Source organism: Arachis stenosperma, chromosome 10, assembly GCF_014773155.1.
Source record: "Arachis stenosperma cultivar V10309 chromosome 10, arast.V10309.gnm1.PFL2, whole genome shotgun sequence".
In the NCBI taxonomy this organism is placed as follows: domain Eukaryota; kingdom Viridiplantae; phylum Streptophyta; class Magnoliopsida; order Fabales; family Fabaceae; genus Arachis; species Arachis stenosperma.
The window spans coordinates 8309900-8334745 of record NC_080386.1 but is presented as its reverse complement, the minus strand read 5'-3'; the positions used below and the strand labels follow the sequence as shown (position 1 = coordinate 8334745).

General features: G+C 35.3%; 1 protein-coding gene across 1 annotated transcript; it reads right to left on the bottom strand.

Annotated features, from left to right (window-relative positions):
- Window positions 1–19889: 19889 nt before the first annotated feature.
- On the bottom strand, window positions 19890–21805 carry LOC130954587 (F-box protein At1g67340-like). Its single transcript, XM_057881346.1, has 3 exons — window positions 21304–21805; window positions 21038–21200; window positions 19890–20945 (listed from the first exon to the last, which is right to left on the bottom strand). Exons 1-3 carry the CDS (start codon window positions 21642–21644, stop codon window positions 20220–20222), a joined length of 1230 nt encoding a protein of 409 aa, XP_057737329.1. The 5' UTR covers window positions 21645–21805; the 3' UTR covers window positions 19890–20219.
- Window positions 21806–24846: the final 3041 nt, after the last annotated feature.

Here is a 24846-nt window from a genome sequence, read left to right as displayed (position 1 = left end):
GAAAGACTAGCTTTAGTGCACTCCAAACCAATTAACAATCTCTCCAATTATCAATCAACAAAGGAATTAGATAACTCAAGTGTTACTAATTACTCTACCTAGGCCAAGAGGAACAAAATCTACACTAAAACTAAAGGAGACATTTCAACAAACACATAAAGTGCAATAGAAGTAATCATTATTAAATGCAAGAATTAAAGGAATCTACAACTACAAAAACAAGAGATCAACAATAGAAAAGCAAAGAAGACACATTTAGTATGAATTACCTCTTATTGAATTGGAAGAATGTAGAAGGAACAATACTAGATCTACAACAAAATATAAGAACAACATAAAGGAAATTACAACAAAAGAGTGGAAGAAGAATGAATGTAACTACAAGGAATTGAGATGTAGAAGTAGAAGAAAGCAAAGATTAAAATCTAGATCTAAGAACCAAACCTAATCCTAATCCTAATTCTAGAGAGAAAAGAGAGCTTCTCTCTCTAGAAACTAACTCTAACTACTAAACTAAACTAATGGTTAAAAGTTAGTTGATTCCTCTTCAATCCTTGGCTTAAATAGCATCAGAAATGAGTTGGATTAGGCCCATAAGGCTTCTAAAATCGCTGGCCACGTTTTGCTTTAAGTGGACCAGGTGGCAGCAACGGCGTGTGCGCATACTATGCGCGTGCGCGCCACCATACGTGTGGCAACTATGGCAAATCTTATATCGTTTCGAAGCCCCAGATGTTAGCTTTCTAACCCAACTGGAACCGCATCATTTGGACCTCTGTAGCTCAAGTTATGGTCGTTTAAGTGCGAAAAGGTCGGCTTGACAGCTTTCCGGTTCTTTCATTTCTTCATGAGTTCTCCAACTTTTCATGCTTCTTTCTTCATTCCCTTGATCCAATCTTTGCCTCCTAAACCTTAAATCACTTAACAAACATATCAAGGCATCTAATGGAATCAAGAAGAATTAGATTTAGCTATTTTAAGACCTAAAAAACATGTTTTCACTCTTAAGCACAATTAAAGGAGAAGTTATAAAACCATGCTATTTCATTGAATAAATGTGGGTAAAAGGTCATAAAATCGCTTAAATGAAGCATAAGATAAACCCTACAAATGGGGTTTATCAGACATGTTATCCAAAATATTTGGATAAGAAAAATAAACCAACTCATCGAATGCCTAGTCCGAAGAAGTAATAACAATATCTCCTGGAAGACATATTTCATATTCACCATCCATATTGTCACATATTAGACCATCACAAACTTTCAATAAGCACTCACCAAATTTCTCTGTCTCATCTTGATCTAAAGCAGTTGTCCCTACAGAGAGTCTCATATTTTTTGTTAGTTTGAGCACCTGACAAAACTTTCAAAGGTAAGATTAATTTGTTTCGATCCTCGTGAAATGATAGAAAGAATTTGTCTAAAGTCTCCACCTAGTACAACCACTTTTCCTCCAAAGAGAAAATCTTTGTTATATGTTGGAAAAAACCTCATGATATCACTTAAGCATTTATCAAGCACTTCATAGCAGTACGTACTAACCATTGGAACCTCATCCCAAATTATAAGTTTGGTTTTCAACAGTAGCATTGCTTGAGGGAAACCAGGTTTGATGTTACATACAGAATCCTTAGTTATATTTAGCGGTATTTTGAACCTTGAGTGTGCCATTTTTCCATTGGGAAGAAGTAAATATGTAATACCACTTGAAGCAATGTTTAACACAATATCACCCCTTGAGCGAATCTCAACAGACATAGGGTTCCAGATAAATGTTTTTCCAGTACCCCATGACCATACACAAAGAAAAAACCCCTTCATCACAATACACAGCTGTAACAATTTTATCGAATGCATATTTTTGCTCAGGTGTTGCGATGGCTAACATGTCTGAGGCATTCTTCTTTAAATCATCCCTGTTAAAGTTTAGCTCTTCCCTGATAACCCTTTTGGTTAACAAAGAACTATCAACTTCAGTTGTTAAAGGCATATGAGGGTATTCTTTCAAGGTTTTACCATAGGAATGTAAGATCTTGTATATATCGATTAAGCACAACTGATTAATCTCATCATCTGATATGGTTAACTCTGCATATTATACGATACTGTAAAAATTCAACCAAACTAAAAATGATCAATAATGAAGAACTTTTATAATTGCAATTATAAAAACTTACCCCTTATGTTCATCACGGTTCTCTGTCGATATAAAATATCATCTGAGAGTTCATGCCAACATCTATTTCAGACATGTTCTGGTCTTGAGATATTGCTGGATGTTAATAGAATGACAAGTAACCTTCTTACATATGATCCTGAGGCCCACGTGCTCGCTTCCTTAATTGCATCCATGAATTCTTTGTCATCTTGCAAGAGTCCAAGGACGAAGCATGCATCTTGGTGCACGAAATTGTGATCTCTTCTTTTCACAACTCAAATAATCCCTAGTAATGGCCCCAAAGACTTGGTGCTCAATACCATGGCATCACAACTTCGCACAACTAACCAGTAAGTGCACTGGGTCGTCCAAGTAATAAACCTTACGCGAGTAAGGGTCGATCCCACGGAGATTGTTGGTATGAAGCAAGCTGTGGTCACCTTGTAAATCTTAGTCAGGCAGACTCAAATGGTTATGGATGATATATGAATAAAACATAAAGATAAAGATAGAGATACTTATGTAATTCATTGGTGAGAATTTCAGATAAGCGAATGGAGATGCTTTGTCCCTTCCGTCTCTCTGCTTTCCTACTGTCTTCATCCAATCCTTCTTACTCCTTTCCATGGCAAGCTGTATGTTGGGCATCACCGTTGTCAATGGCTACAGTCCCGTCCTCTCAGTGAAAATGTTCAACGCACCCTGTCACGGCACGGCTATTCAGCTGTCGGTTCTCGATCATGTCGGAATAGAATCCAGTGATTCTTTTGCGTCTGTCACTAACGCCCCACAATCGCGAGTTTGAAGCTCGTCACAGTCATTCAATCATTGAATCCTACTCAGAATACCACAGACAAGGTTTAGACCTTCCAGATTCTCTTGAATGCCGCCATCAATTCTAGCTTATACCACGAAGATTCCGGTTAAGGAAATCGAAGAGATATCCACTCAATCTAAGGTAGAACGGAGGTGGTTGTCAGGCACACGTTCATAGGTGAGAATGATGATGAGTGTCACGGATCATCACATTCATCAAGTTGAAGAACAAGTGATATCTTAGAATAAGAACAAGCTGAATTGAATAGAAAAACAATAGTAATTGCATTGATACTCGAGGTACAGCAGAGCTCCACACCTTAATCTATGGTGTGTAGAAACTCCACCGTTGAAAATACATAAGTGATAGTAGTGATCATTGGCTTCGGCCCCAGAGAGGGAACCAGAAGAACCAAGATCTGATCTAAGATCTAAAGTGATCAAAAGATGATCCTAAGATCGAAAATGATCAAAAGATGAAAATACAATAGTAAAAGGTCCTATATATAGAGAACTAGTAGCCTAGGGTTTACAAAGATGAGTAGATGACATAAAAATCCACTTCCGGGCTCACTTGGTGTGTGCTTGGGCTGAGCATTGAAGCATTTTCGTGTAGAGACTTCTCTTGGAGTTAAACGCCAGCTTTTGTGCCAGTTTGGGCGTTTAACTCCCATTCTTGTGCCAGTTCCAGCGTTTAACGCCGGGCATTCTTGAGCTGATTTGGAACGCCGGTTTGGGCCATCAAATCTTGGGCAAAGTATGGACTATTATACATTGCTGGAAAGCCCAGGATGTCTACTTTCCAACTCTGTTGAGAGCGCGCCAATTGGGTTTCTAAAGCTCCAGAAAATTCACTTCGAGTGCAGGGAGGTCAGAATCCAACAGCATCTGCAGTCCTTTTCAGTCTCTGAATCAGATTTTTGCTCAAGTCCCTCAATTTCAGCCAGAAAATACCTGAAATCACAGAAAAATACACAAACTCATAGTAAAGTCCAGAAAAGTGAATTTTAACTAAAAGCTAATAAAAATATAATAAAAACTAACTAAAACATACTAAAAACATACTAAAAACAATGCCAAAAAGCGTACAAATTATCCGCTCATCACAACACCAAACTTAAATTGTTGCTTGTCCCCAAGCAACTGAAAATCAAATAAGATGAAAAGAAGAGAATATGCAATGAATTCAAAAACATCTATGAAGATCAGTATTAATTAGATGAGCGGGACTTTTAGCTTTTTGCCTTTGAACAGTTTTGGCATCTCACTCTATCCTTTGAAATTCAGAATGATTGGCTTCTATAGGAACTCAGAATCCAGATAGTGTTATTGATTCTCCTAGTTAAGTATGATGATTCTTGAACACAGCTACTTTATGAGTCTTGGCCGTGGCCTAAAGCACTCTGTCTTCCAGTATTACCACCGGATACATACATGCCACAGACACATAATTGGGTGAACCTTTTCAGATTGTGACTCAGCTTTGCTAAAGTCCCCAATTAGAGGTGTCCAAGGTTCTTAAGCACACTCTTTTTGCCTTGGATCACAACTTCATTATTTTCTTTCTTTTCCTTCTTGCTTCCTTTCTCTCTTTTTTCGTTTTTTTTTCACTGCTTTTTCTTGCTTCAAGAATCATTTTTATGATTTTTCAGATCCTCAGTAACATGTCTCCTTTTTCATCATTCTTTCAAGAGCCAACAATTTTAACATTCATGAATAACAAATTCAAAAGACATATGCACTGTTCAAGCATACATTCAAAAAACAAAAGTATTGCCACCACATCAAAATAATTAATCTGTTATAAAATCTGAAATTCATGCAATTCTTCTCTTTTTCAATTAAGAACATTTTTCATTTAAGAAAGGTGATGGATTCATAGGACATTCATAACTTTAAGGCATAGACACTAAGACACTAATGATCACAAGACACAAACATAGATAAACATAAGCATGATTTTTCGAAAAACAGAAAAATAAAGAACAAGGAAATTAAAGAACGGGTCCACCTTAGTGATGGCGGCTTGTTCTTCCTCTTGAAGATCTTATGGAGTGCTTGAGCTCCTCAATGTCTCTTCCTTGCCTTTGTTGCTCCTCTCTCATGGTTCTTTGATCTTCTCTAATTTCATGGAGGAGGATGGAATGTTCTTGGTGCTCCACCCTTAGTTGTCCCATGTTGGAACTCAATTCTCCTAGGGAGGTGTTGATTTGCTCCTAATAGTTTTGTGGAGGAAAGTGCATCCCTTGAGGCATCTCAGGGATTTCATGATGAGGAATTTCCTCATGATCTTGATGAGGTTCTCTTATTTGTTCCATCCTTTTCTTAGTGGTATCCATGAGGACTTGGTCCAACCTTTGATCAAAGTTGACCCTTTTTGAGTTTGAAAGGGATCTCGGGGATCACCTTCTTCATGGCCACAACTTCATAGAAGTGGTCTTGATGCACCCTTGAGATGAATCTCTCCATCATGACTCGGAGGTGGAAGCTTTTGCCTTCTCTTTCCTCTTTCTAGAAGTTTCTCCGGCCTTGGATGCCATAAATGGTTATGGAAAAACAAAAAGCAATGCTTTTACCACACCAAACTTAAAAGGTTTACTCGTCCTCGAGCAAAAGAAGAAAGAAGAGAGTAGAAGAAGAAGAAATAGAGGAGATGGAGATGGCTTTGTGGTTCGGCCATTATGGGTGGGTTTGGGAGGGAAAGTGGTTTTATGAAGGATGGATGTGAGTTAGGAAGAGAATGGTGGGATTTGATAGGTGAGGGGTTTTTGGGAAAGAGTGGTTGAGGTGATTGGTGAATGGGTGAAGAAGAAGAGAGAGGGTGGTGGGGTAGGTGGGGATCATGTGGGGTCCACAGATCCTGAGGTGTCAAGGAAAAGTCATCCCTGCACCAAATGGCGAGCAAAATTTGCTCTCTGCGCCAATTCTGGCGTTAAACGCCGGGCTGGTGCCCATTTCTGGCATTTAACGCCAGCTTCTTGCCCTTTCCTAGCGTTTAACGCCAGTCTGGTGCCCCTTTCTGGCGTTAAACGCCCAGAATGGTGCCAGACTGGGCGTTAAACGCCCATTTGCTGCCCTTACTGGCGTTTAAACGCCAGCAAGGTCTTCCTCCAGGGTGTGCTATTTTTCTTTCTGTTTTTCATTCTGTTTTTACTTTTTCAATTGATTTTGTGACCTCTCATGATCATCAACCTATAGAAAACATAAAATAACAAAGGAAAATAGATAAAATATAGCATTGGGTTGCCTCCCAACAAGCGCTTCTTTAATGTCAGTAGCTTGACAGTGGGCTCTCATGGAGCCTCAAAGATACTCAGAGCAATGTTGGAACCTCCCAACACCAAACTTAGAGTTTGAATGTGGGGGTTCAACACTAAACTTAGAGTTTGGTTGTGGCCTCCCAACACCAAACTTAGAGTTTGACTGTGGGGGCTCTATTTGACTCTGTTTTGAGAGAAGCTCTTCATGCTTCCTCTCCATGTTTACAGAGGGATATCCTTGAGCCTTAAACACAAAGGATTCTTCATTCACTTGAATGATCAATTCTCCTCTGTCAACATCAATCACAGCCTTTGCTGTGGCTAGGAAGGGTCTGCCAAGGATGATGGATTCATCCATGCACTTCCCAGTCTCTAGGACTATGAAATCAGCAGGGATGTAATGGTCTTCAATCTTCACCAGAACATCCTCTACAAGTCCGTAAGCTTGTTTTCTTGAATTGTCTGCCATCTCTAGTGAGATTCTTGCAGCTTGCACCTCAAAGATCCCTAGCTTCTCCATTACAGAGAGAGGCATGAGGTTTACACTTGACCCTAAGTCACACAGAGCCTTCTTAAAGGTCATGGTGCCTATGGTACAAGGTATTGAAAACTTCCCAGGATCTTGTCTCTTTTGAGATAATCTCTGCCTAGACAAGTCATCCAGTTCTTTGGTGAGCAAAGGAGGTTCATTCTCCCAAGTCTCATTACCAAATAACTTGTCATTTAGCTTCATGATTGCTCCAAGGTATTTAGCAACTTGCTCTTCAGTGACATACTCATCCTCTTTAGAGGAAGAATACTCATCAGAGCTCATGAATGGCAGAAGTAAATCTATTGGAATCTCTATGGTCTCAGTGTGAGCCTCAGATTCCCATGGTTCCTCATTAGGGAACTCATTGGAGGCCAGTGGACGGCCATTGAGGTCTTCCTCAGTGGCGTTCACTGCCTCTCCCTCCTCTCCAAATTCGGCCATGTTGATGGCCTTGCACTTTCCTTTTGGATTTTCTTCTGTATTGCTTGGAAGAGTACTAAGAGGGAGTTCAGTAATTTTCTTGCTCAGCTGACCCACTTGTGCCTCCAAGTTTCTAATGGAGGACCTTGTTTCAGTCATGAAACTTTGAGTGGTTTGGATTAGATCAGAGGCCATGGTTGCTAAGTCAGAGTGGCTCTGCATAGAGTTCTCTGTCTGTTGCTGAGAAGATGATGGAAAAGGCTTGCCATTGCTAAACCTGTTTCTTCCACCATTATTGTTGTTGAAACCTTGTTGAGGTCTCTGTTGATCCTTCCATGAGAGATTTGGATGATTTCTCCATGAAGAATTATAGGTGTTTCCATAGGGTTCTCCCATGTAATTCACCTCTTCCATTGAAGGGTTCTCAGGATCATAAGCTTCTTCTTCAGATGAAGCATCCTTAGTACTGCCTGGTGCAGCTTGCATTCCAGACAGACTTTGAGAAATCAAATTGACTTGCTGATTCAATATCTTGTTCTGAGCCAATATGGCATTCAGAGTATCAATCTCAAGAACTCCTTTATTCTGATTTATCCCATTGTTCACAGGATTCCTTTCAGAAGTGTACATGAATTGGTTATTTGCAACCATTTCAATGAGCTCTTGAGCTTCTGTAGGCATCTTCTTCAGATGAAGAGATCCTCCAGCAGAGCTATCCAAAGACATCTTGGACAGTTCAGACAGACCATCATAGAAGATACCTATGATGCTCCATTCAGAAAGCATGTCAGAAGGACACTTTCTAATCAATTGTTTGTATCTTTTCCAAGCTTCATAGAGGGATTCTCCTTCCTTCTGTCTGAAGGTTTGGACTTCCACTCTAAGCTTACTCAATTTTTGAGGTGGAAAGAACTTTGCCAAGAAGGCATTGACTAGCTTTTCCCAAGAGTTCAGGCTTTCTTTAGGTTGTGAGTCTAACCATATCCTAGCTCTGTCTCTTACAGCAAAAGGGAATAGCATAAGTCTGTAGACCTCAGGGTCAACGCCATTAGTCTTGACAGTGTCACAGATTTGCAAGAATTCAGCTAAAAACTGATGAGGATCTTCCAATGGAAGTCCATGGAACTTGCAATTCTGTTGCATCAGAGAAACTAATTGAGGCTTAAGCTCAAAGTTGTTTGCTCCAATGGCAGGGATAGAGATGCTTCTCCCATAGAAGTCGGGAGTAGGTGCAGTAAAGTCACCCAGCACCTTCCTTGCATTGTTGGCATTGTTGTTGTTTTCGGCTGCCATGTTTTCTTCTTTGAAGATTTCTGTTAGATCCTCTATAGAGAGTTGTGCCTTAGCTTCTCTTAGCTTTCGCTTCAAGGTCCTTTCAGGTTCAGGGTCAGCCTCAACAAGAATGCTTTTGTCTTTGCTCCTACTCATATGAAAGAGAAGAGAACAAGAAAGTATGGAATCCTCTATGTCACAGTATAGAGATTCCTTGAGGTGTCAGAAGAACAAAAAAGTAGAAGGAAGAGGGAGAAGAATTCGAACTTAGTGAGATAGAGTTCGAATTGTGCATTGAGGAGGAGTGTTACTCCATAAATAGAAGGATGTGAGAAGAGGGGAAGAAATTTTCGAAAATAAATTAAAAAGATTTTAAAAATATTTTGAAAAATTTTCGAAATTAAAGTTGAAAAAGAAATAAAGTGATTTTGAAAAAGATTTTGAAAAAGATATGATTGAAAACTATTTTGAAAAAGATGTGATTTTTTTTTAAAATTAATGACTTGGCTAACAAGAAAAGATATGATTCAAACATTAAACCTCTCTCAACAGAAAAGGCAACACACTGGGAATGTTGAATCAAATCATTAATTATTAGTAAGTATCTTTAAAAATGGAAAGAAATTGATTTTGAAAAAGATTTGATTGAAAATATATGATTTGAAAGAGATTTGATTTTGAAAAATTTTAAAAACTTGAAAAAAATCTGAATTGAAAACAGAATCTTCCCTCTTGTGCCATCCTGGCGTTAAACGCCCAGAATGGTGCACATTCTGGCGTTTAACGCCCAAAGCACTACCCTTTTGGACGTTAAACGCCCAGCCAGGCACCCTGGCTGGCGTTTAAACGCCAGTTTGCCTTCCTCACTGGGCGTTTTGAACGCCCAGCTTTTTCTGTGTAATTCCTCTGCTGCATGTACTGAATCTTTAGTTCTCTGTATTATTGACTTGAAAATGGAACCAAGATCAAATAAACAATGCATGCAATACACCAAACTTAAAATGAGACACTAGACTTAAACAAGAAACATAAAATATTTTTGGTTTTTATGATTTTGTCCTTTTTTTTTTGGATTTTTTTTCGAAACTTGAGTGAAAAAGAAAATCATGATATCAAAATTCTTAATGAGAATTCCAGGAATCATGCAATGTTAGTCTAAAGCTTCAGTCTAAAGGAATTAGACATGGTTAGCCAAGCTTCAGCAGGACATTACATTCAAGAGCTAAATTGATGATAATCAATCAGCTTTGGTGATGATAAGAACATCACCTTGAAACACTAGAATTCATTCTTAAGAACTCTGAAGATAAATACCTAATCTAAGCAACAAGATGAACCGTCAGTTGTCCATACTCGAAACAATCCCCGGCAATGGCGCCAAAAATTTGGTGCACAAAATTGTGATCATCAATGGCGCCATCAACATGGTACGCTCAATTGTAATCTCAACTCTTTATCACAACTTCGCACAACTAACCAGCAAGTGCACTGGGTCGTCCAAGTAATAAACCTTACGCGAGTAAGGGTCGATCCCACGGAGATTGTTGGTATGAAGCAAGCTATGGTCATCTTGTAAATCTTAGTCAGGCAGACTCAAATGGTTATGGATGATATATGAATAAAACATAAAGATAAAGATAGAGATACTTATGTAATTCATTGGTGAGAACTTCAGATAAGCGAATGGAGATGCTTTGTCCCTTCCGTCTATCTGCTTTCCTACTGTCTTCATCCAATCCTTCTTACTCCTTTCCATGGCAAGCTGTATGTTGGGCATCACCGTTGTCAATGGCTACAGTCCCGTCCTCTCAGTGAAAATGTTCAACGCACCCTGTCACGGCACGGCTATTCAGCTATCAGTTCTCGATCATGTCGGAATAGAATCCAGTGATTCTTTTGCGTCTGTCACTAACGCCCCACAATCGCGAGTTTGAAGCTCGTCACAGTCATTCAATCATTGAATCCTACTCAGAATACCACAGACAAGGTTTAGACCTTCCGGATTCTCTTGAATGCCGCCATCAATTCTAGCTTATACCACGAAGATTCCAGTTAAGGAAATCGAAGAGATATCCACTCAATCTAAGGTAGAACGGAGGTGGTTGTCAGGCACACGTTCATAGGTGAGAATGATGATGAGTGTCACGGATCATCACATTCATCAAGTTGAAGAACAAGTGATATCTTAGAACAAGAACAAGCTGAATTGAATAGAAGAACAATAGTAATTGCATTGATACTCGAGGTACAGCAGAGCTCCACACCTTAATCTATGGTGTGTAGAAACTCCACCGTTGAAAATACATAAGTGATAGTAGTGATCATTGGCTTCGGCCCCAGAGAGGGAACCAGAAGAATCAAGATCTGATCTAAGATCTAAAGTGATCAAAAGATGATCCTAAGATCGAAAATGATCAAAAGATGAAAATACAATAGTAAAAGGTCCTATATATAGAGAACTAGTAGCCTAGGGTTTACAAAGATGAGTAGATGACATAAAAATCCACTACCGGGCCCACTTGGTGTGTGCTTGGGCTGAGCATTGAAGCATTTTCGTGTAGAGACTTCTCTTGGAGTTAAACGCTAGCTTTTGTGCCAGTTTGGGCGTTTAACTCCCATTCTTGTGCCAGTTCCGGCGTTTAATGCCGGGCATTCTTGAGCTGATTTGGAACGCCGGTTTGGGCCATCAAATCTTGGGCAAAGTATGGACTATTATACATTGCTGGAAAGCCCAGGATGTCTACTTTCCAACGCCATTGAGAGCGCGCCAATTGGGCTTTTGTATCTCCAGAAAATCCACTTCGAGTGCAGGGAGGTCAGAATCCAACAGCATCTGCAGTCCTTTTCAGTCTCTGAATCAGATTTTTGCTCAAGTCCCTCAATTTCAGCCAGAAAATACCTGAAATCACAGAAAAACATACAAACTCATAGTAAAGTCCAGAAAAGTGAATTTTAACTAAAAACTAATAAAAATATAATAAAAACTAACTAAAACATACTAAAAACATACTAAAAATAATGCCAAAAAGCGTACAAATTATCCGCTCATCACATCTCTATACGTAGCATAAATTGTTCCTCCTACTATTTTATATCTCAAAAATTCATACATCCTCTTTGAGTATTCAACAAAAGTCGTTGGTAATATTTTTCGGTATTTGCTGCAAAAAACTTGGTTAAAATCCCACTTTTAAATTGCTAAATGGATTAGACTATGCGATTTCAATTATAATGTAGCTACACATCCGCATAAGATTAATTTTTCTAAAAAATATAGAAGAATTCTAAAATTGTATAATCTACAAATTATAACTGCTGAAAGTTATTTGAACATTTGTTTTCTAGTGTAGATAAATCGAATAAAATGGACGTGGGGTACATGCTATTAAAATTTTAAATTTAAATCATCAAATAAATAAGATCAAATTTGAATATAAACTCGTCATTACCTGCAGGTACATGAGTCAACCTTCCAATTGCGAAGCCTTGCTTTCAAGGAAACCACTTTAAAGCATCGTCCTTCCAAACAAAATTGGTTAGAAACTCAGCATAAGTCAGACTTCGAGCATAGGGATATGACATGTTCACCGCCATTCATCCCAAAAATATGGACTTGAGATATTGCTCTTTCGACGATATCGTTCACATTAGAAGTTTCACTATAAATCACAGGTTGCTCATCCTCCAAATGGAATGGAAGTCTAATCACAAATGGTTCTTTCTCTTGAATTTCGTATCCAAATAAACCAGACTGCCTCACATGCCGAAATGTACCTACAATCGTAGTAATTTCTAATTTTGTCAACAACTTGTGTGGCTTCTGACGGATCACCAGTGTTGTATAGGGTAGTTGTTACACGGTCATTGCCCTTGTGTACATACTTAAACAAATACTTAATAAAACTTGTTTGGCATGTGTATTCCACATTTATGTGGTACCCGAACTTGAGCAACAATTCTGGATTATAAGGAACAATGAACTTATTGTCTAGTACACATTCCCTTTTCTTCACTGTTCAACCGTTATCAGTATGCCTATATTTGGGAAATCCAGCTTCATCAATGAGTGTTCGCTGTCTAAAATTTTTGGGATAAAACTTTGAACATGATCCATTCTTCATGCAAGGTGAATTCTTATTGTACGAACCACATGGACCATGTACCATGTAATTTTGAACAGTTCCATGTAGATTTGGCCTTTCATTTTCATCAGGAATCTCAGCTGTTATATGTTTGTCTATGTCATCTGGTATTTGTGGCTTGAACTTGTTACTCATAAATAAAAGGATATATGCAGGCGTAAGCCCTCTCTTTTGAAACTCTATAGTGCAAACATCTGAAATTTGAAAAAGACAAATGAGGAAAACATTACAACATAAGATTTTAATAAGGTGTTGCATAAACACAGACTTACATCCCAAAATTTTGCAAAAGATTTTTTTTTCTTTTAGGTCATCAATCAAACCATCAAGTTTGATCTTGAAAACTCGACACAATATATCAGGGCGATCTTCTGCCTTTAATCCAATGGGAGTCACTTCTCTTTTTATCTCATCCCATTCAGGGTTACAGGTCATAATGATAAAATAGTTAGGATATCCTGCATATCTACAAATTGCAAATGCATATTTACAATTATTCATTATGTACCTAGGTTCACCGGTAAAAGTACTGGGAAGAATGATTCTTTTGCCAAGCCTTGCAGCATCTACATCCCCGCTTATAAGACTTTCATGTAGACATTTATATTTATCAACCCTCAACTGTGGTTGTTCACACCTAAAGGATTTTAACCTCTTTGATTTTACCATTGTGTAGGCATCTACCAGAAACTGTTGGAATAATCTCTTTGATCTCAAAATTAATGGGGATTCACCCGTCCTTTTTTGTACGTAGTTGAAAAGCAAAGAATTGTCGCAAAGTGATTGTTTTGTTTTTTTATAGGCCTAGCAGAGATAGAATCTGATGTTACAATACCCAAACGAAATCATCTCCCCATACGGAAATGACAATGGATATTGCAAGGCTAAATAAGATGGGTGAAAAACATCAATCTATTGGAGCTTTCTAGTTTGACTTTTTATAATAATATCTCTATCTTTGGTTAGTTGTTCGACATCGCCAACAATCAATGCAGCCACTTCAGATGCAGATGGCAAATTGTATGTCATGCCATCTGTAGTCCTTTTACTAATCAACTTAAACTTTATGTTTGTGCAATTTTTCTGTTGGGACCTATCTCTCGCATAGCGAAAACTCTTTGCCAAACTATTATATTTGTCTAGCATATTTTTTAATATTGCTACAATTTTCTTATCCTGCTCATTTATAACTTTATTGGAACTTCACAAAAAAAAAACACAATAAATTTTATGTTATTTTCTCTCACAGATAAAAAATAACTAAAATGTTTGACTGGTTGCATGAAAATTACCGAAGTGTGCCTATCCAATTATCAATATCATTTTCTGTGACATAGATATATAGCTGGGCAAGTGTTGGTCGCTGACCATCTGGAGGAAGTAAGCTACCAATGCTATGGTAGTTTTAACCCTAGGCTTAAAAATTAGAGGAGCAGTCCCATCGTTCACCCCACGGTCAATTTTTTCGGCCATTGATGTAAAACAAAATATTGAATTAAATGCCCTTATATTTTTTAGGAAATGAATACTTCTTTGATCTCCTCTAATATGAAGCTGAATGAGCTCATCAGGAGGCACAGAAAGTAGAGAAAGCTCGATCTTTCCTTCCATACAACATAATAAAAACTTTGGTTGGGACGACTATTTGAATTTAGCAAGCCTTTTTTTAGACCACATCCATGCTTTACAGTGTTGACATTGATAAATATGATTTTCTATATCCCACATATATGTCGAATGGACTCTCTTTAGATACTCAGTTGTCATACCGATGCAATTTAGTCCATGATATACACAAAGATGCAAATAAAGATACAGATAAAATTTTTACATACTGTCTAAAGTTTCTGAGGATGGTATAAGATTATCTTCTATATTCACATCCGACATTGAATCATCATAACCATTCAAATGGTTTCAACAGCAGAAACCACATGCATTCAACTCTTTCACCATCTTTGTATAGGTCCATCTGAATAGAGCTGTGACCTTCTTATCGAACACAACAAAAGTTGTTGTAGCATTACCATAAAAAATCAATAAATTCAAATTATACCTATTTTTTTATTCAAAAATATCAATTAACACTTGGCTTGTCACCCTTTAGTTACAATAAAATCATAAAAATTATATTCAACACCAATTAAATGCTCAAACACAATTTTTTTAGGCTTATCAATTTTCTAGATTTTAGTATAGCAGAGGAGATTTTGGTATAAAATTGTTGTAAATATGAATTTTTTTTATGCACTCTATCTCATTTTGCCAATTTTTTTGTGGATAGACAATATTTTCATCAATCAAAGCAGTTTTTGTTTTTAATAAATTGTTCTCTTATTATCTACTAATTGTTGGTGTTAAACTAGATATTGCTAAATAAATTAAAAAGAGACATAATCAATTACATAACTATATTACTTTTTTATAAAAAGATTGCACAAATAAGTTTAATTAGAGTCATACCTATTAACCACATTATTCACGTCCTTATTACAGCCATCGCAGAAGTATGTATCTGCATTAACTTCTGTCTTCACGCTGCAAACACAAGATTTATACCACCAACTTAGAATAAGTTTAACATCAAGAACACTGGCCAAAACAACATAGAATCCAACCTACATAGGAATAATTTGAAAGTAAAAAAAGAAACAAACAATGAACCAAACATAAAAAAGTAGTTTTCTATAAGGCACTTGCATCCGCAGCCGCACGTAACTCCTTTATTGTATTCCTCTCAATGGAATATAAAACTTCATTTTCATTAACATACGCCAGTTTTCCAGAAAGCACAGACAGGTACTGCGAGATCTCTCTATAGTACACGCTACTTATCAATCACAATGTCAGAAAAATACAGTCAATATGCACAACCATAAATAATTCACAATATTGGTACAATACCTTTTTTGAAGCATCACAGCCTCAAAAATATCTGGATTTATCAAGAGCCTGGTACCATACATAATGTTCTGTAAAATATTGGTACCTATGTACAATAATCATTGCTTAAATGAGTTGTATAATTATACATGACAGAAAAATTATCGAATGAAAAGTAACCAAAAGTGTCCTTAGATTTAAAACAACAACTATAATCTACTGTGAACCTAATTAATTAGTAAAATTTTTTATTTTAGCAATGAGCTATACAAAAAATATTTATTGCAAATATAAAATAATAAAGAGTATTATATAATAACAAAAATATATCTTGAAATTATATATTGATTAATTAATTGTTGAGTAATTCAACATAGAATTTACAATAAAAAAATAAAAAACTGGTGATTCAATTTATCCACGTGTATATAATAATATTTTTTATCACTTCAAATTTTAATTTCTAGAACGCCAGCCATTTGCCAGAATTGTTATTACTGTTTTTTATAATTTCACTTGTAATTCTACATGATCAAAAGTATTAAAATACAAAACACAATACTTATAATTTTGCTTCCATGACATGTAGTATCACACTCTAAAATTTAAAAACAAAAATTTAAAAGCATATACGCCGTTTTCCAATGCTGGCATATATGCTTGCTTGCTGAGAGAGAGAAGATCCAAAAAGACTAAAAGAGAACTTTAGGTGCGGGTTGAAATTAATTCTATGAGATCCAGATAGATTTTCTATCTGTCCAGCTTGGAATTGGAATTAGTCTTTGTAGGCCCATGTTTTGTTAAGATGCAATGGAGGCAAGCAAACCAACATGGTGTGGGTCCTACTTTTTTATTCCATTTTCATCACAATTCACAGGTTCTGTGCTTTGTTTGATTGTTGTATAAATCATGGATCTACATTGGGCTGCCCAGGAAATTAATTTATTTTGCTTACATTTTAGAATGAGTTTAATTAATAATTTGTTATATAAAATTATTTTATATTTTTAATAAATCAAATCTAATGATATTAGTTAATAATACGTAGAATAATTCCGTTTAAAATGAAAAATTTTTTGCCTTATATTACTTTTGTTTACGAAAATATAAAACTTAAAACTTAACAATGCACGGAATATAAAAGGTTAAGGAAATAAGGTAATTTATAAATTATCTTTAATTTATATATAACATAATTAAATTTAATGAATTCAATTAGAATAAACAACAAATTATTTATTTTATTTCAGACTTTATAAATGAATAAACTAATTAACTAATATAAGGAATTATAATTAATGTAGTAAAATTAATCAAGTATTATATACTATAATAAATTACATTGATATTTAAATATCTAATCAAATTAATTAGCTGATATAATTAAATCATATCAAAACACTTAAAAATATACCGTTTTAATTAAATAATATCTATACAATATAAACCACATTTAAATCTATTTTTCCATGCGTATATAATTTAAGTTAATTTACAATTTATTTGATTGAATATTATAATATAAAATAATTTATAAATTAACATTAATTCATATATAAAATATAATTAAATTTAATGAATTTAATTAAAATAAAAAATAAATTATTTATTTTATTTTAGACTTTATAAAGAAAAAAATCAATTCACTAATATAACGAATTACAATTAATGTAGTATAATTAATTAAGTAATATAAATTATAATAAATTATATTGATATTTAAATATTTAATCAAATCAATTAGTTGAAATAATTAAGTCATTGTAATAAATTGTATTGAATGAGTTAAAATAATTAAATCGGAAAACACTCTCCGAAGCATGCCACGTCAGCTCCATCATTAAGTGTAGAAATCCGATTTTTATATAATAGAATAGATAGAATAGAATTATCCAAACCCTAAAAAATTATTTAAAATTTCCAATCTGCCCTCTAAATATAATCTAATTTTAATTTATAATTTTACTCCTCATCTTCTTTCCCCCAATTCCAAACCCTACATCACTACCACTGTTCTCATTCCTTGCTATCAGTATCACTGCCGACATCAACATCACCACCACCTCCGCCGTTATTATACTCAACCCACCTTCATCATCGTTGTCTTTAATCTTATGCACCTCAACAACATCATTGTCCCCCTCATCTTCATCTATCTCTTCCTCGGACTCATTATCCTCTTCATCAATTATGAAAAAAGAAATCCGAACTTTGAAAAGAACCAGGCACCTCACAAATTGGTAACATAAAAAATCAAAGTGAAGGAGAAAAGGACTCACGATTAAAAAACACATATATGGACAATGTAAAGGTTTTGACGAACTAAGGCGACGAGGTGAGTGAGGTTAGGGAACTCAACATCATCGCTCTTGGTAATATTTATTTGTCAAATAAATGTTCTAATTTCTAACAGCATCTCTCTCTTTCTCTGAATACAATTATTCAATTAAGCTAAGCAAATGAAGCAGCCATCTTTGTACAAAAGAGAGAGAGAACAAAAACAGCATAGAGACAGAAGACATGTCTGCCTTTGATACCTTCAGTGTCGATCTCGATCACCACCAAATCCCCGCCGACGACGACAACTCCGAATATGGCGGCTACTCCAGCTTCTCCGGTGGTAATGTCCCCGTCGTCGAGCGCACTTCTCCGGCTGCATTGTCGGACATCTTCGGGTTCAGCAATCCAGATCCAAGCTACTCTCAGTCTCCCTTCGAACCAGTGCATGTAGCAGAAAACGGTAACAATAACAATTATCACGATGATAACGTTTTCGTCTCAAATGGACCAGTGCTTCCAACGCCCGCAGAGATGGGACCGGAGGAAGGTTACATCCTTTGTGAGTGACGCGGTAATAATTGAGAAATGATAGAAAAGTTGGAGAATTTAAAAGATTCAAAAAATCCTAATAAAATTGGAGTTGTTGATGTCGATGATGACGAGAAAAATAAGGCTAATGAAAAAGAGATAGTAACGTCAAAAAGGAAGAATGGTGAGTCGAATCATCGAACCGAAGGGCTCAGAATTAAACCTATTGTGAAAGATGAACCTATTATAAAAGATGATGTGAAAGAATAGAGAATAATTTAAAAATTTTAAAGAACTTTATAAAAGTTGAATATATTTATTTATAAAAATCTATTTTTTATGGATATAAAATTATATTCTATGTTTTGTAAATATATTTATCAGCCTTATAAACTTTCTTAAATACAAATAATTTATTTAGAGATCTTGCAAGAATTTCAATAACTTTTTGATGAATTAAACAGAGTTCTCAGTCATGAATCTTTTTCCAAGTGTAGTGTCCACTAAAACAATTAACAAAAACACTCGCACACCAACAGACACGCCATTATCGTAGTGCCCTAATGCTGCCGAGGAGTAATAAGTAGACTCGTCCAACATTTTCTGACAGCATTAATCTTGTGTGCCACTGCAACTTTGAATGAATTTGACTTTTTGCTGTATATTTTTGTGTTCTTAATACGAATGGGAAAATTTATATGTCCAATAACTATATAATAAGAGTTGTTGACTTACTATTATGTGTTATATTGTATAAATTTATTAAAAAATCTACTAATATTAAACTCTTCTTTTCTAAACTTACGAATAAAATTTAAATTTATAATTTTTAGATGAATATAAAAAAATTATACTGTTTAAATTATAATTTATTGGTTTACTAATATTAAATTTTTTGTTTATATATTATTTTATAAATTTATACACTTTTGAAAAATACTTCTTTACTTTTGAAATGTTCTTTTTAAATTTAATATAAAATAAATTATAAAATATTTTAAAATTAATGTGTATTTTTTGCAAATATCAATTATTAAAGATATAATTACAAAATTTAAGAGTAAATGGGTTTTTTAATCTTCACTATTTGTTTGAAAGACGATTTTCACTTTACAAATTATTAATTTAAGCGGTCTATATTATTAGTTTACCTGACTCTTGTAATCAATCGCTACAGATGCATTAGAGATTATTTAAACCAGTAATGTAAACCACTTGAATATTTAGAAACTCATTAAACAATTTTGAATAACATAGTCTTTCTTACTCATATAGAGATCTCAAGTTCGAATCACAATCTTAACTTTAAACAAACAAAATTTACCAAATTGATGATATAGTTTAAAGATTAATAATCAGAAATTTAAGTTAAAGAAAGAAGTGGTTAACGAGGAGAGACATAAGATGAAAAAAGAAATCTATTAAACTTAGCTATAACCTGTTCATCTAGCATTTTTTAAAATTGGTATAAGTTGTTCGTTTAATATTTTTCGGAGTTTAATATTAAAATATATAATACATATTAAAAATAAATTAAATCTTTTTTTATGGGCATAGTATTTTTTTATTACCAAATATTACCTAAGAAAACAGAAATAAGAACTATGTTTAATTAAAGAAGGAAGGCAGTCACCAAAAAAAACTTAAAGTCACCAAAAAAAAATTAAAGAAGGAAGGCAAAAGAAATACCCCTGTGAATAATCGAAAACAAAAGTGATCCCATCATCTTTGTTTCTTCCTTTTTCTGGAGCAAGAAAACAAAGTAGCCCATCGGCGTAATAAATTTCAGCTAATACTCCAACGCGGTTATTTATTTTTCCTTTTTCTATTCTATTTCTTTTCACATACTCATTGTAACTTCCAAGAGGCTTCCGTTACCGTTACATTCCCCGTCAATGTGGAGCTCCAAAATCCCCTAAAAAATTCCTAACTATCCACCACTGCCACTTCACCGCCATCTTCACCGTCGTCATCGTCGATCCACCTCTCAACAGGAGCACACTCCACTTTATGCCGACTCTTCCAGTCAAGTGCTTGGCAAGCGCGTGAGCAATAATTAACCACTCCACAAACCGAACATCTCCGAAACTCTCTCTTCCTCGTTTCAGGCCTTCCACAACCCAAATGTGAACACAGCCTCCGATTCGGCCCGGCCGAACCACCCCGGTTCGAAAACCACTCAATCATGAACCGGTTCGCAAGGTGTGGCTCCTGAGCGGGGACGTTACAGCCGTAATCACTTAGCAACGGACACCCTGCAGCATACTGGACCCTTGGATTTAGGTTCGGGTTCTGGTTCGGCATAACGCCCCACGTGATATTAGTGCGCGCGTGGAGGCTGTTGCAAACGGACGCCAGCTCACGCGCGTTGGCTTGAACGAGAAACCGTCGCCCTTCCATAACGTTTCGCTTAACTCCGTAACCGTCTTGCAAGCAATGACCCAACTCGCGCAGCGCGTCGACGTGGCCGAGGAATGCGGCGCGTGCGCAAAGAGCCACACCGCCCCTTAGGTCCTTGTCGTCCTTCGAGGCTCCGCTCCCATTGAACTGTATAACGGCCAGAGAGTAAAGTGCCGGCGCGTGACACCTCATCGCCGCCTTCGATATCAGCGACCTTCCACTAGCACGGTTTTCTAAACAGTAGAACCGAATCTGCATATAAAAGAAAAAAGTTTTGTAAATAATATAATTAAGTAAGCGAAAAATATTTATGGTGTGTTTGGTTCCAGTTTTTTTGAAGTTACCATTCCAAGAGTGTAGCATGCTTCGATGTTTCCGGCATCAGCGCAACGTTTGAGGAAGCGGTGAGAAGATTCTGACCAGTTTCTGGCTTTGACTGAGAATGTTTTTTGGGATGCTTTTGATAGAACCATTGAGTGAAGACCCAACCTGTTCAGCCTTTTACACCTGTATTTCCCCAGAAAAAGGTTTTTAATTAAGAGTGAAAAAAGATAATAAAATAGATTCGAAAAGGAAAAAGAAATAAAATAGCAAGATTTCTGGAACATACGTCAAAAGAACACGGATGAAATCGGAAGGAGAATTGGAGGACGAACTAAGTTTCGCGAGGATTGAGAGGAGAAGGTCATCCGGCAAAGTCTCCAAGAGTTCGGAGCCTCCGACTGTTGTTGTTGTTGTGTCGGAAGAGGAAGATGATAATAATGATAATGTCTTGTGCCTTTTACGGCTAACGAATTGTTGTTGCGAAGAAGGCATTTTGTTGTTTCTGTTTCTATTGGGGCGTGGTGTGAGTGTGTTGAAAGAGGACCTTTCTGAAAGAGCTTTGTTTGAACACATGGTGGATAAGGGTAGAAGTGGAGGATAAGAGAGGCCTCCTCTTCTGGTTCTCATAATAGGTCTCTATTACTTCTTGGGTCTATTTATTTGTGCGTATGTGCCGTAGAGTAGTCCGTCCAAGCTTCTCCCTTTGTAAGTAATAAATAAAGAAGAGTGAAAGCAAAGGGAGGACTTCGGTTTGAGGAGTTATAGACGAGAGAGAAAGATAAATGAATTCAATAGGAGTACGGCACGCTGCTCATGACAACAACACTAGAGCCAGTGCAATAAAAGATGAAAATTCAGGTACATTGTTTTTAAGTGAATTTAATGATTTAAAAATTAAATAATTTGATATATTTAAATAAATTATTTAATAATTTTTAAATATTAATTTTATAAAAAAACAAAAATAACTATATGTAAATATTAGCCGCATAACAATTATATTTTTTTTGATTAAACTATAAAAAATATATGCATATTAATTTCTTAATAATCAATTAAATTAGTATTTAAAATTTTTTTTAGATTAGACATTTTAGTTCTAAGAAGTTTTCTTTTAAACATTTTTAAGAATTATTTTTGTTTGAAAATTTAATTCCTTTATCACTTTAAAGAAAAATAATTTGTTTTATAATTATATTTGTTAAAATTTAATTATTTTACAATAAAATTTTGTTAAGACGTTTTTTTTGTCTAACTTAGGAGTGGCAACATGCACTTTATTCATGGGTACTCAATCCGACCTAATTCGGTTGGGTAGGGTTGCTAACCTGATTCGCAGCAGATAGAATTTTTGTATGGGTCGGGTGCGGGTTGAGTCTCAACCCTACCCGACCAATCCACATCCTATATATGTATATGTTATATATTTATATAAAAGTATGTTTCAAATGAATGTTGAACTAAAGATCTCTTATTAAATACAAAAAATTCTTAAACACTAAAAGAAGATCATTAATTGATAATTTAATACTTTTTTTTTTACATAAAAATTAGTTTTATTTTAAATTATCATCATGTTATATAATAATGTTGCATTTGTTTGGTAATCCGCAGGCAAGGTCGGGTATCCGCGGGTTAAGAACGGATAGGGTTAGGGTTAGGGTTAGGGTTGAGATATTTGACAAGGGGCTAAACGTCGGTTTAGAATTTCTCGAAAAGAATTGCTTCGTCAATAGTATAGTTCCAAACCAACAAATAACTCTAATCAAAGTTTAAATGATTGTCACAATTCAAATCAATAAAAACCGGGAGTTTTAAGTCTCGAACCGTTCTCCCACAGAATTGCAGTGAGGTGTATATATTATTGGCTATGACGAAAAAAAGGGTTGTGATAGCAATTGACAAGAAATTAAAATGCAAGAAAATAAAAGTAATTAACTAAGAAAATAAAAGGAGATTCAAATGTTAAAAAGGGTCTTGGCAAGGATTGAGAGTCAATATTTTCTATCCTAGTTATTGACCACAAACATGACAATTATGAAGAGTTAATTCTACTTATTCAACCTTAACATCGAGGGTAAGTCAAATAGGCATAATTGATCTTAATCCACAAATTCTAGCCTACTCACGAATTAGCTTAGTAAAAGATTAGCGTTAGTGAAAACAAAATCAACTAACAACCCTAAATCACCAATTAATATTGGACATCAATGACTCAAGGTCACCTAAGTCCTTAATCCTAAGTCAAAAGTGTAAAATCTACTCTATAATTGAAAGAGACATATTATCAAACACTTAGAGGGTATATAAACAAACATCATAAATTGCATGAATGATAAAAGCTATAACTATCAAACTCAAGAAAATAATGAAGATAACTCAAGTAAGCATCAATAACATGAAAAACATCAAAGTTGCATTAATAGAAAACCAAGATTCACAAGAGTTCATGAAACTAAAATAGCTTAAAACAAGAAATTAACAATAAATTGGATGATGTGCATTTATCTCAATGCATTGTGTTACTTAATCATATGCATCCATATGTTATGCTTATGCCTTAATGACATGTTAATCCTTAATTGTTTAACTATGTGCTCTACACATACTTGAAACTAGTCATTTTGGCATAATGCTTCGCTTGTGAAATTGGACTGTAAGCTCACCTAAGGACATCTTTTGGAAATTCTCAAGCTATAAGGACCATGCTTGCTGTGTGATTGATTTTAACTTCTATTTCTCTTTTCCTAAATTGCATAGCACCTATGTCTCCCATTTTATGTCAACTAGGTGATGCGAACCAAAATTCAAAGTGTGTCATTTATTGATGTGTGATTTTTATAGTTTTTTTCATTAAGTTTCCTTGCACATTAATCAATGTCCATTCATTATCCATTTCACAATTGCTTGATTCTTGCTTGAATGCTTTCATGCTTCTTTATTACTTGTTTGTTTGTCCTAACCTACAAGTTTTTTTTTTGAAGTATTTCAAGCACACTAGAATGAGTGAAGTGCATACTTCTTCTGTGTTGTGACATAGTTTTTCATACCAGTATGTTGCGCGCAAACTTAGAATTCACACACTTGTTTCATTCATGTCACAAACCGATTCACTCATTTTATTTTACTGATTATCACCTCATTCTAACAATCTATGCTTCCTAGCTTTTGTATTTACTTGTCTTACTATCCTATTTTCTATCTTTTAGGATGATTTACCATAGGCAAAAAGGGAAGCAAAAGAACATACAGCAGTCGGTTGATCCACCAGCTGAAGGTGGCAATCCGTGTAGTCGCCGTACCCCTTTGCTCATCTTCAAATGCACCGAAGACGGTGCAAACTTTTAAATGTGGGGAGGTCGTTCAACCAATCGGCTGATTTTTGGGTAAAAATTTTCTAATCCTAACACTTCCACAGTTTATTTTATTCTATTATTAGGTCTTTTAGAATTTTTAGTTGCATATTCTTGGTTTACATATATATAATAAGTTTAGTCAAAATAATGAAATTTTTCAAATGACTTGAGTAAAAAAAATTTTTTTCATTGAACTTGCTTGAGTTATATATTGTAGAACATATTTTTGAGCTAAAAACACATAAGTTTGTGAGTTTTGAGCCATATTGTGTGGTTACATCATATAACTACTATTTTTCTTCTTGTGTGTTATTCTCTCTCTATGATTATAATCTTTAATTTATTTGATTCTTTATGTCCATTATTTTATGTATGAATGCATTTATATGATTGATGCCTTCATTTCAAATAGTTCACTTACCCAAATAGCCCTACCCTTTTATCTTTCTTTGTTAACCAATTTTGAGCCTATT